The sequence below is a fragment of the Solanum dulcamara genome, chromosome 10, assembly GCF_947179165.1.
Source record: "Solanum dulcamara chromosome 10, daSolDulc1.2, whole genome shotgun sequence".
NCBI lineage: Eukaryota > Viridiplantae > Streptophyta > Magnoliopsida > Solanales > Solanaceae > Solanum > Solanum dulcamara.
This window is the reverse complement of record NC_077246.1, coordinates 64,448,417-64,462,523: the sequence shown is the minus strand read 5'-3', so window position 1 is coordinate 64,462,523 and position 14,107 is coordinate 64,448,417. Positions and strand designations below refer to the sequence as shown.

Here is a 14,107-nt window from a genome sequence, read left to right as displayed (position 1 = left end):
GTAAACCCTAATATAAGCACTTCAACGTAATTCACTTTAAACTTAAACAGAAATGGATATCACTGAGATAAGGGAGTTAACTGAGTTGTTTCAGACCTGGGAGAAACAAGACTACCGCATCGTTTTGGCAAGGTTAAGGGAAATAGTTCAATTCCTTTCTTTTGTTTGAACGAATTTGGGGAAGAATGTAAATTTCTGAAGGAAAATGCATTGTTACACTTGTTTCTAACACCATTAAACAGAGAGGGACGCAAGGAACATTTGAGTAGTGGCTAGTCCTCATCGCATAAATATTGTTAGAAATTCACACTTGATACACACGTCTCAAACAACACTAAAAGATGGCAAAAATAACCCTCAAATATTAAAGCAGACTTACATTCTTTTGCTTGCCAAGACAAGAAAAGACTTGCTTCAAGCCATATTTTGGCCATCGAGAGTATTTCAAAAAAAGGAACTATATATACATTGTGAGCATCGCTTGTTCTGCATGTATCTTGTGAACTCTATTAACGCTCAGACAGCAACTTCAGTTTGTGTCAACATTGGAATGTAAGAAGCCAAATGATGCTTTGTGACCAACTTGATAAGCCCTCCCTCTGTCATGCTTGTCTTTGTCTAAATTCAGTTATTTGCAGCAAATGCTAGTCATCCTGTATCCTGGGGAAACACAATTCAGGAAGAAGGCGAATCGTGTCATCAGCAAAATTTCAAAAATCACATGTAGAAGCGTAGACATCATAAATTCATCTTTGATTGGGAGGAGTTGGCTGATCGCAACATCTTTGATCTTCCAAGTTATAAAAGTTGACTGGTAGTTAAGATTTCACCCAAGAACATCCTAGATTCTGCAAAATATTCTCAGCACCAATGATGCAAGCAAGAACTGAGACCCATTTACTGCACAAACACCAACTAATGTATGAGAGAAGTCATATAGTACAGACCATGCACGATGTATGACACAGTAGATATACCTCGAATAGAGCCATCCTCAAATCTCACACACCATAACACTTAAAAGCCACACTTAGACTTGGTATTAACTGAACCCACCTGCAAAGCAGAAAGCAGGAAAAAGTAATATTTTAGTTCGACATCTGAATGACAATGACCATTTTACTACTACATTCACAGGATTATAATAGCAGTGAAATTTATTTAGTTGACAAAAACTGCCAGACAAGTTCAGAAAAACTGTTAATCTTTGAATCTGAGCTTGTTCTCTACCCGATAAACTCTGCCTATATAAGTTTACGGGTTACTTACATATTACAGCATTATTAAAGATCCCAGCGCACTTTAGGCAGCATGAGCCAGGCTCTTCCCTAATCCCACACCACCAACTGATTCATCCTTGCAATTACCGCTTGTATCTGTAGACTTACTGACACATCTGCACCTAAGACAAATGAACCTGGCAGGAACAGCATCCAAGTCAGGGATCCCGGCACACCTGGTGTGCTGCCAAACACCACACACATCACAAGCTAACATCCTCTCCCCATCATCATCCTTTGCTCCACAGAAGCAATCTACAGTCCATCTCTCCATTCCCCTTTCCATTCTATACCTACTCAGCCCATTTTTCCCCAGAAATTTTCCTCTGACCGTCACAAATTCAGCAGATCCAAGAAGGAGTTTGACCTGAGTAGATTCATTCACGCCACCATATCCAACTAGCTCATCAGCTTGGAATCTTCTGAACATCAAGTATACATCTTGAAATGTCCTTGATGCCTCTGCCTTCAAGTCAGAAATGGTAGCATCCGAGGGGAGAATCAATAATTCTGGAGGAGGGTTTCTGGAATGTACATCAGAATGTTCCATGATGTCCACCTCACATAGCACCTGGATTGCATCTGATTTTGGGATAGGCAAGAATCTTTCAGGTTGATATACCTTCATAAACTGCTTGCAATCAAGAACAGTAGTAGCAGAGTCAACTGCAACTTCCCTTCTGATTAAGGGAACATGATTAGACATTGTCAGTGGGTTTAGCATGCACTCGTACAAGTACTTCAGATCTCGAAGTAGATGTTCCTCAGATGGGAAGTTCGGTGTACAGGGCAATCTATTCTCATTTGTATTCACATTAACCATTGGATTGCCACGCTCAAGTCTGCATCAGGTAAGAGAAAATCAGTGAGAAAGCAAAAAAAATAATAATCTACAACGCACACTAAATGTGATCTATACAATATTGTAAATAACGAGTTCCCAAGAAGAATGGATTTACTGACTTATATTCCATAGCGCCAGAACCAGAAGCACTGCGGGCATTGACAACCATTCCATCAGCTGCCTGCTTTCCATTGAGTACCTTTAGGCAATAATCAAGGAGTTCAGGAGGACCAGCTTTACACACAGCACCTCTAAGAGCACGCCAGCTCACCCAATTGGACCCAGAGACAGCCCGTAGTACTCTAAACATTGCTTCTTCAACACGTAAAATGTCATTACTGGTCCATGCACATAAGACCTTGGAGTCGCAAGTTTTACGCTTCTTACAAGAAGCATCATTAGCTCCCAAGCCAAGTTTGCGGGCATCATGGATTGAACTAGTTAAGAAAAGAAAAAGGTCTCTAATATTTACAAGTTCACTCTCTGACAAGGACTGATAAAATGAAATCAAGTCCTGCAGACGAGTGCGAGGCTTCCGTCCTTGAGATAGAAAGATGGTCAAGGGAAGAGAAGAAAGGTTCTCTACAGCTTGTCTGTAAGAATCTTGAGTCAGAGCAAAACTACCAGCGCCAAACTGATAACCCCATTTACCATACCATGGATGACCTTTTGTGATGGCATGTAGTAGACGTAGCTCCAAACCATATTTCTTTGAAACATCCATCACGCTGATTTTTCTGACCATACAGAAATACAAGACTAAATCATCAAATATAGCTCATTGGAGAACCAAACTAAGATTGCCTTCAGCACTTAGAATAACATGTCAAATTTTACTATTCCGACAACATAACGTCTAATACAAATTATGCTTACCTTGCTCCAAGAACTTTACAAAGCCTATCCCAGAAATTCATTATATGACTTCCAGAAAGCACCCTGGATCCACCTTCTCTACCGTTTACCCTGAGAAGATGCCCATAGCCATTGGCATGAATCACACCATGCAGAAGATGGCTGGTATCCTCTAACTGATGATACATCCAATCTTCAACATCTTCTGTGGTCATGACATGATTGCATGACTTGCACCTGACAAGACAAATTAATGTATTTAGCCCCACATTTTTCAATAAAACAGAGATCAAAATAAACAAAAGGAGTTCACAGCCATTGGCAAGAGGATTTAACGCAACCTTGAAGCTGCAGACAGATCCACACATTCAACTCAATTACTCAACATGTTTCCAAAATGACTAAAACATATTACAAAATTCAACGGAAAGACGGTAAAAAGGGAACATACGGGATATGAATGTCATAACATATGGAGCCACACCAAAAGGGAGAAAGAACGATTTCAACTTAACAAAGAAATCCAAAGGGAAGTGTATAAATTCTTACCTAGACTCGGATAACTGAAGGGCTTCACCACACCCAGCACAGGACTTGTTATAACCCCCAATTGAGTTTCCATCTGCCTTAATAATAAAATGAAAACGTTTTGCACAAACTGGATTACTGCTCCAACCTATAAACCAACAAGAATACAATCAATATATTCACACATCCAAAAGTTTCTGAAGAGAAACACACAATTCAACCCAATATTCAAATTTTTCAATTTGCTTTCAAACTACAAAAGATATTACTGAATATCTAACATACATCAACTTTATCCCTAAAAATTGAAACGTACTTAATATTTTGGTGATTTCCTCATGTTCAGTTTAGTCAAATTTTGGAGAACATTTAAGGAAAAAACAAGTTTCTCTCCAGCCTCCAACATACATCAACTTCATCTCAACCTGGCACCCCCATCCCAACCACCCCACCCCTCCCATTTTAAAGTTATCCAGATTATATACAAATACATTTAGAATAATATTTTTTTGCTTAAGTAGAATTTCCTATTACAACGATTACACTCTAATCTCCACAAACATCAACCTCATGCCACATCATCATACAAATAGTCAAGTCAAGGCTGACACGATACCAAAATTACGTGATTGTCCACTGATGTACCTGTGACACTTGCTAGTCGTTTTCATTCTCCCTCCTATCAGGGAAGGTTATATATGTAAATTACAACAGAAAGACTTTGGGAGCTCCGTGGCTGCCTGTATCAATTGTCATCAACTCAAAAGGACCTACACTTATTTGGACCCCACGTTCTTAATTATTTTTGATTAATTAGAGTAATATTTTTTACTTGTTAATTAAGAAAAGGTTCAATGTGAGCTGGCGCTGTATTAGTTCAGCTTTTTAGTAGACCAATATTTTTCTAATAGAAAGTCTTGAGTGACAACTGGACGGTTCTGATTTCATGAAATCGACGGTTCAGTTCTAGCGAGTCCATCAAAGTTAACGGAAGTCCGGTGAACTCATCATCCAAAATTAGTATGAACAGATTTAATTTATCGATGGGAAAACTCACCAACGACTCGGCACTGGTCGCAATAAACGGATCTACATCTAGCAACGTCTTCTTCGATAACATCGAGGCAGACAACGGACGGAGAAGAGTCGCCGTCTCCGTCGGTGAGGTTTCCGACGCGGAAGAGGATCTGCCACGTCAGAAGGTGAGGAAACAACGAAGAAGGCGGGGGCAATAACGCATGTTTCGATAGAAACTCCTTCACCGTCGTCCTAAACGGACCACTACCGGCGACACTGCCGTCGTCGGGGAAGGTAAGGAAGTCGTTGAGGTCTGCCGTTACTCTCCTCTTCAACCTCTTCATCGGCCTCCCATTAACTACCATACCTCGGCGCGTGTCACCCAGATCTCGGCGCGTGACGTCGGATTTTAGATCCTCGTCGCAGATCTGACCCAAAACCACCAGATCGGACGGCTCCTAGCTACCCAAACTCGACATGAGAGGAAGAAAAAACTAATTTCCACAGAGAGAGATACAGAGACGACGAGGGAAAGAGGAGTTGTATTGTAGAGAGCGAGAGAGAGAGAAAATAGAGGAAAAGAAGAAGAAGAGAGGAGGGAAAAAGTCTTGAGGAACGTTTGTTTCGGAGTGAGAAATTAGGGTTTGGTAAATTTTCTGGGGCTTTTCTGTACTTTTATATTATTTTGTTTTCTCCAAATCCCTTTATGTTTAGTCATAAAAGAAGATTTAATTCTACAGTCGGTGTAGGAAAGTAAAGGGATACGGATAAGAGTGAAATAATAAATAAGCTGATTATTCAGGGTGAAGAAATTAAGTATTATGAAATGTCTGAAATACCCTTGATGGGGGTAATTGGAGGGACATTCGAGGAAGGTTCAAGATTTTTGAGGGGTTGGGAAAATCGTAATTAAATCGTCTTTTGATGGTGATATTTAATACTACGTGTTTTTTCTTGTTGAGGAAGATAGGGAGTTGAGGTTAAATGACAGATGTGCCCTTGAATTTTTGAATAGTAAGTGAATGTGCGTGAAATTTGGAGGGACGATATAAGCTCCTTTTGGCTTTAGTTAAATTTTATTTTTTTTAACATCTAAGAGGACTCGAACCCTAGACCTTCACCATAATTCTTATGGGTGGTTTTAGTTAAGTTTTTGTCCTTGAGCTAATTTGGTTTAATTTGTTTTAATGTTTACATTAGGTAAACATAATAGCAATTTAAATAACTTTATCATTATTATGGAAAAGCATGTAGTAAGACAAATATATGCTATATATTTATTATATACAATTATAGTTTAAAAAAAATTATAATTTGTAGCTATACTATTCATTTAATAGCTATTTTTCAATTTGAAAATGTACCTTCTAATTAGCGTATTTATAGATTTAATTCTAGGCATTGTATTTATAAATTATCTCTACTTCCTCTTTTCTCTCTCCAAATTAGCGACATTCTTCCCTCGATGATTTTTTACTTTCATGGACGATTCTTTTCAAACTTTACGATGTTATGCTTCCTCTCCCTTATTTCGATAAAGCATCGTCGTTATTGGCTCGTGATGATTAACGAAACTTCGTTGTCATTATGAGAGAAAGCTTTGAAGCTTAAGCTCAAATTATGATTTTATGAAATTATTACTAAATATTGTTATTAAATTTAACAAGTGACGTTTGAAGAGATTAGATATATCATGAGGAGTTCATATCTCAAATTTGAGGAATTTTGGTGTAAATTTGAGGCAAATTTGAGGGACTTTTCAAAGAATTAAACGCACGCGTATATGCATTTTATCCATGTATCAATGCACATGTATATGTATTGTATTCATCTATTTTTGAATGTATTTGTTCATGATTATACATTTATATCAAATGTATTTGTTGTATCTGCTATTGATTACACATTTGTATTAATGTATTGAAGTGTATCTATTCCTTGTTATTCATTTTTTGTAATCACTATTGTGTAGTTGTTCCTTGTTATAAATTTGTATCTAGTTCCTTGTTATACATTTGTATCATGTATTTGAGTGTATTTTTGTTCACTATTATACATTTGTATTAATGCATTTAAGTATTTCTGTAGTATATTCATCACCAGAATGCAATTATATCAATGTCGTACCAATGTATTCAAGTGAAAAAAGTTTATAACAACAAAAAAAATTATGTATCAATGTCGTACAAATAATAGTCAGTGATACAACAAAATTAATGAAGAAGAAAAAAAAATATAGTGCAATCCTTTTTTTTATCATGAAAAAGATATTGTGAGATTTCATAGTTCCATTGACTATGAAAGATTGAGATATATGCTAAATTTTCTTTTAAAAAGGAAATTGCTACACAATTAATACATTGCATTATATATTGAATTTGTATTTAAAGTAACTTTAAAAGAAAAAACATATTGAATATTTAGTAACAAATAATAATGTAACTATGAATTGTAATTATCAAAAATAACAAGTTATCTCCATATGGAGTCTGCCCAAGGGAGAAATCCAATCCAATGGGTCACTGGGACTGGAGAAAATCCCCTATGAAATATAAAAGATCATTCATACATAGCATAGTTCAAGCGAACCCACTTAAAATCTTTACTGAACCTAACTTTCATGAGATTCAACAACCGAAGCTACTGGTAGTCTCGAGGGTACGATTGTTCCTATTTCATTTTATTCTTGAAAGTTCTAAAGAACTAGCACCCTTGACACGTATTCTCCGCCGGAGTTCGGACCTCAACCTCTTGATCTGGAGATTTGTGTGCTTGCTTTGCGCACCGGCATAGCAGAATTCGAATATGATCCTAACCGAATGATGATGAATTACTTCTATTTAATGGAATATTCAATTCAAATCGGACACTGCATCCATATAATTCATTCTTTTCGATCTTGTACTCAGTACACTAACCCAATCTCGATCTCCTCGGCGAATAACATGACTCTCGAGGAGTTACACGACGACCATCTAATGATGCATCAAATAGATGCAAGGGTGGATGACTTAGTAGGTCCTTGAATGAACTTTTGTTTTGCTATCACGCCAGTTCGATTCTTCATTCCGTCGTTTCTCTTTCTTTCTTTTCAATCTGCGGAAAGTCATCTACGCTCAGCTGCAACAATTCCTGTAAAGACGAGGGCTTAAAGAGTCAGGTTTGGTCGATCGGTCCTCATTCTCCCATTTGGCAAGCTGCTATTGTGAACAATAAAGTCAAAGCTAACTCCCTAAGATGAATGAGTCACTTTCTGATCCTTACTCCCCGAAGGAACTCTATTTGCATATGTGTATTGTCTAATCTATGAGAATCAAGCTTTTCCCCTTCCGTGCTCAATCTTCCTTTTCTGCTTGAAAGTAGCAAGCCACTCTACTATTGGTACAGAGGCCAAATAGAAGGGGGTCTTGTTCCGATGCGAGGAAAAAATATTTTTAAAAGACATCTCGGCGAAAGAGGACTGAGAACCTTGGGTCGAAACAAAAGGAGCTCAGCTCAAGGGCCTATGTGCCTTGTTTCATGGGAGCAGATTCCCCAAAAAATTCCTGGGAACAATGAAAAAAAAAAAAGATCTAATATTAGCTATTTCTGAAAGTTTCTCTATTGTTAATGCAAAACTTCTTAAATTTCTCGTGTTTCTACATTTTAATATCTTATTAGTTTCTATAACATTTCGGGCAATAAGATTCATTTCACTGTAAAGTGAGAAATTAGATATTTTATTTGATTCAACAATCTAACTTTTAGTAAAATTGAGAGACATGGTTTGTGGATACAAACGTGATCCAATCTAGAAGGAACTGTCTTATATAAGAACATAAATGGTCCAGATATCGAATTAAAACTATTGATGTCGTAATTTTGATATCATGACATTTGATACTGTATATGATATACCAAATACCATATTTGTCAACATGGTTTATCCCCAATCTTTTTTTTTTATACTTTTCAATATGCTAGCCTACTGAAAATTATCAATTAGATTAGAATTTGGTAGTTATACTCTTTGTTATAATCCAGATAGATTGTAATTTTTCTATGTTCATACTTTTCTTTCCTTTTATGTTGTCGCCCTAGGAGGGAGACTTTGGTGAAGATTTGTCTTTATGATAACTTCGTTTAGTATATGTTGCAATTTTTTTTCTTTATTCCCTTTCCTTCAACTCTGCTATTTTCTCCTAGTTGGTGTAATATATCATAATTACAATAAATTACAGTTGAAAATAAAATAACAAATATGAATAAAAATTATATTCAGGCTGGGGCGAAGATATATTGCTCTATTTAAGGAGATTCAAGCCCACTGCGGCATAATCTACACCGATCCAACAGTATATTTCTTGACTTGCTCCCTCCAGGATACAACTACCCAACAATGCCGTGTGATTCAAACAACTCCGGATTAGTTGAAGAGTCCAAAGCTCAACCATCAGTTACTTTCTTTTATAGTGAATATAGTTGAAAATTTAGAATTTTTTCTTTGTCTCAACTCTCTCTTTCACTACTACACACTATAATAGTTTTCCACCCTTAACATATTTCATCTCATCATATTTGACATATTCTTCACAGAGGAAGAAACACCACTATTTACATGTGAGAAATTCTTCCTTGTATTGAATAGAAATAAAGTGGATAATAATGTAATTAAAAAAATGGAGGAATCATGCGTTACATAAGTTACAAGGCATAATGATATAGAATAATGGGCAAATAAAGAGTTAAGAGATTATAAAAGTTACATAGGAACTTATTGCCATATTCGATCACTAACTCATACAAAATTAATATTATTATTTTAATATTAAAATGTATTTTGCTCCAACACTCCTCTCTGATCATCTCTTCTTTAATATGCGAGACATTAAATCATGTATAACTCTATTAGGAGAGTTTATACTGAATAGAGGACTATTTGATGCTTATTCATTTAGCTCAGAATTATGGCTCCAATATTATTACCAACTATAATGTAATTTGGCTTTATAGGGTAAATAATTATGGACTTTGTATCTTCTGTTACTATCTCCATTGACTTTATGGTCTTCTTTTCAATTTGTGATTGTGAATAATCAACTTATATTGCCTTGTTAACCATTTTGTGTTCACCTTTGTCTGCTAGTTGAGTCTCATGTTTCCTTATAGGGTACTCATCCTTCAACATTTTTTTACTAATCCTTCATTATCGGCTAACAAATCTACATTATTGTCTTTCTCTTGGTCATGTAGCTTTAAATATATATACTAGATATAAAGTCCGTGGCCTAATATATGTTACTTTTTTTTTGTTTCAATTTATGTAACACATATGAAATTTGAAGTCAATCAATTTTTATATGGTTTTAAAATATTTTAAGTTGTTAATTATTATAATTCACAATACGTTTAACGTAATTTTTGCATTATATATGTTACTCTTTGTGTCCTAATTTATGTCACACGGATGAATTTGAGAGTCAAGCAAAAAAATTTATGTCTTTTTAGATATTTAAACTGTTAATTATTGTGATTTATAATACTTTTTATGTAATTTTCACATAATATATATTACTCCTTTTGTCTCCTTTTGTCCCGATTTATGTGATTCAAATGAAATCTCAAAAGTGAACCAAATTTTTAATAATTTTTTTGTAGTTAAGTTGTTAATTATTGTGATTTATAATATATTTTACGTATTTTACATAATATATATTGCTCCTTTCATCTCAATTTATGTAGTATAGATGAAATTTTGAGTGTTAACTAATTTTTTTTTATATGTTTTTAAATATTTTAAGTTATAAATTATTATGATTTAATACTTTTTACATAATTTTCTACCTATATAAAGCAATAAAATACAAAATTTTAAAGAAGAAAACATAAAATTACATAATTACCCTTGACATACTAGCTATATGAAACAATAAAATGCAAAATTCTAAAGAAGAAAACATAAAAAAATGCATAATTACCTCTGTCATACAAGCGACAAAGTCATACCTGCTTGTAGCCTCTTCTAATAAGTAGTAATATATATATATATATATATATTTGGTTCAATTTAATTTCTTCGATTATTTTTACTAGAATAAAAAACAAATTTTTGACGATTCTTAAAATTTTTAAACCAAATCAAATTAAAAGGTTTTAAAAAGGTATCAACTTATTTATATTCGCTCCAATTTTTAGTTTGAAACGATCTTTAATCAAATCATGTTAACGCCTAGGATTGACAAATTCAGCTCAAGCCCAATTGACCCGTTCAATCTGTTCAGATTATAATGTATTGGGCATGGGATACATTACAAATAGACTAAGTTTGGGTACAATCCATATTAACCCATTTATCAAATAGACTAAGTTGGGGTACAATCCAAGATAAAATATTATTTGGAAAACAAGTTATTTTTTTACTTATTTTATAGTGCTTGATAAGTAAATAAAAAAATATTATCTAAAAAATATTTATATATAATCTAACAAAAACACTATAGGAATGAGATGGGATGGAAAGTGGGGCCTCGGGCGTGGCATGTGGGTGGGATGATAAATGAGTAGGGGTTAGGGGCGTTGAGTGGTGGAAATGATACAATAAACATATAATATCACTTTTAGAACTTTTTGTCATTACTTTCTTTAAGGAAGTTATTTTCTTCATTTTTAAGGAATTTATTTTTCTAAAAAAATGTTTCCAAAAATTTTGTCAATGCAAACTTGAGAAAATAAGAAAATATTTTTCACCATATCAAACACATTTTAAGTGCTTTTATTTTTGTTATTTTACTGGCAAAATCAAGTCCAACCCACCTATTCATTAGCTCAACCGATTAAAAATTGAGTTGATATGTAACCCGAATTGGCTCATGAGAAATCTAATTAATTTTTTTTTCAATTTGATATGTTATATATAACCATAATAAAAAAAATAATTTTATTCGGTACTAAAATAGTTTAAAAGAACAAACAAATTATTAGGTTTAGTAAAAATTGGATTGGATCGGGTCTTGACCCATTATATAACTCATTACCTAATCCATTTTGACCCAAATAAATTTTGAGTTGGGTCCTGATCCAATTGTTGTCTTAACCCATTATGACCCCCCCCCCCAAACTTGACCCAACCCGCCCAATTGCCACCCCTATTTTACAATCACTTAATGAGTTTGGATGATTAAGATTTATAGCAAAGTTTTAATATCATTAAGATATCTATTTAAGAATTTCTACAAAAATGACAATTATGTGCTAATCCATCTACTTTCACCCAACACCCACAACTACCATCATAGCCAATCATCATTACCTACCATCCATAACCATCATCATCAGTCAACTATCATTACCGTCAATCACCAAAATCAATTATCATCATCATTAACCATCATTTGATATCATCATCACAAATCATTATTATATTCATTAATCATTATCAATAATTATTATCACCAGTCAATATTATATATTGCTAATCGATCGCCATTAATTATCAATATCATTACATTACTAATTATCACTCCCTACCAACAACTATGATTAATCACTACTGTCAATCATTATACCATAATATACTACTCATAGACACCATCATAAGTCAAAATCATTCTAAATCGACACACACAGACACCATTGTTAGTCATCGTCGCCACCATGAATTTCAATCTATGTCATTTTTTAACTGCTTATGTTCTCCCCCTAGTGTTGGTGTTAATGATACTGAATATTCACAAGATCAAAATAAATTAAGTAGCAAATCTACACTCAATCTAAATTTCATGAAAGAAGCAATCAATCAAATTAGTGGCAGTAATTGATTCTGATATATCAGATCACTTGATTTTAGGAATCGTATGAGATTGTAATTGTGTATATATATACGTGCAATCTATAATAAATAATGTATAAAATTCTTATCCTCTCATATTAAGTCTTTCATATGGTATTAGATATAACCTCTGCTTAACTGCAATCTTGATCCAACCTTTTTTTCCCTCTTTTCTTTCTTTCGCTGTGGCTACTGATCCAATGACACCAGACAACTCATATCGTGCTACAGTCATCAACATTCCCAACATAACATCAAACTCGAGTGAAGTGCTTGTATGCATCAATGCTGCCACACAATTATCATTAAAATTGACTTTCACAAATTTTATTTCGTGAAAAGCCCAGTTAAACTCTCTTCTCATCGGATACAATCTCATAGGGTATATTAATGACTCTATGCAAATTCCCAATGATGAGACTAATTTTCAGATAAGACAAGACAAATTGATCCTTCATGTCATCTTAGCCTCAGTTTCAGAGGCTATTGTACCATTGATAGCCTCTTCCCAGACTTTTCATCAAGCATGGATAATAATCCAAAAAACATATTCAAACAAATGTAGATCACGAATCATGTCGCTTAAAGAACGCCTCTCTGTGATTCAACAAGGTGAATAAACTATATCTGAGTATCTTCAGCAGATCCACGCTATAGTAAACAACCTTGCACCCTATTGTACAAGATGATCTTATTCTCTATAACCTGAATGGAGTTGGCCCTGATTACAAGGAAATAGTTGCTTCTATTAAGGCCCGTGATACCTACATCTTATTTGAAGATCTTCATAACATAATCACAGACTTTGAATCCTATTTGGCCAAGTACAAATCTATGAATTATGATTCTCCATGGCCATAGTAAAAGTAATAACGAAGTTACATAAACCACAACACCAGAATAGAAGTTCTTATTCCAATCACAATCAGCTGGGCATTTCTCAAATAAATTTGAGACAGCATGGAGGAAATTAAAGATCTCACAAGCCTTGTCCCATTTGTCAATTTGGTGAAAAGGTTGGGCATATTGCAAACAAATATTACAGAGCCAAAGCTATCCTACTTGGAAATCCGAAAGCAAACAATACTATTATCTTTACTCCAACAACTTAAGGGTAGTTAATGGATTCGGCTGCTTCACACCATGTCATTAATGACATTCAATACTTATCCCCGTTTTCAGAATACGATGGCGCCGATGAAGTGCAAATAGGTGACGATTTAGGTTTGCATATTACACATGCTGGTTCATCCAACATAAAATCCTCTTCAAACACATTACACCTTTGCAATGTCCTTTGTGTCCTAACACTTAAATCTTATCTGATTTTTGTTGACAAATTCTATAAAACTAACAAAGTGTCTTTTGATTTTTTTTTGCAATATTTTTCTGTGAAGGATCTCAACACGAGGGAGGTCGTGCTACAATGCGAGTATAAAACTGGTGTTTATGTTCTTCCAAAGTCATCCCCACCTACAGTTCACAACACCATTAAATCACCTATTATCGATTAGCATCGTCGTCTTGGACATCCGCTGGATAGGATTCTTAATTACATCATCCACACCGACTCTCTACCACTGTCGTCATCATCTCTTGAGTCAAATTCATATATCTCGTGTGTAGTGACGGAGCCAGAATTTTAACTAAGGGCGGTCAAAATCTAAAGAACTAGACACACGAACTAGTCGAAAGGAATTCGACATTTACTATAGATATATAAAAAATTATTTTAACCATGTATAAATAATATAATTTTCTATCGAAGGAGGTTCG

The 14,107-nt window shown here is 34.6% G+C and overlaps 1 protein-coding gene across 2 annotated transcripts; it reads right to left on the bottom strand.

The window, feature by feature from the left end:
- Positions 1–266: 266 nt before the first annotated feature.
- LOC129870157 (PHD finger protein At1g33420) lies at positions 267–5,228 on the bottom strand. Of its 2 annotated transcripts, none has more exons than XM_055944790.1 (7): positions 4,565–5,228; positions 3,529–3,655; positions 3,001–3,216; positions 2,244–2,861; positions 1,270–2,122; positions 978–1,056; positions 267–915 (listed from the first exon to the last, which is right to left on the bottom strand). In XM_055944790.1, exons 1-5 carry the CDS (start codon positions 4,887–4,889, stop codon positions 1,303–1,305), a joined length of 2,106 nt encoding a protein of 701 aa, XP_055800765.1. In that variant the 5' UTR covers positions 4,890–5,228; the 3' UTR covers positions 267–915; positions 978–1,056; positions 1,270–1,302. The 2 variants fall into 2 exon arrangements, with proteins under 2 accessions (XP_055800765.1, XP_055800764.1); XM_055944789.1 differs by having other exon boundaries at positions 267–900.
- Positions 5,229–14,107: the final 8,879 nt, after the last annotated feature.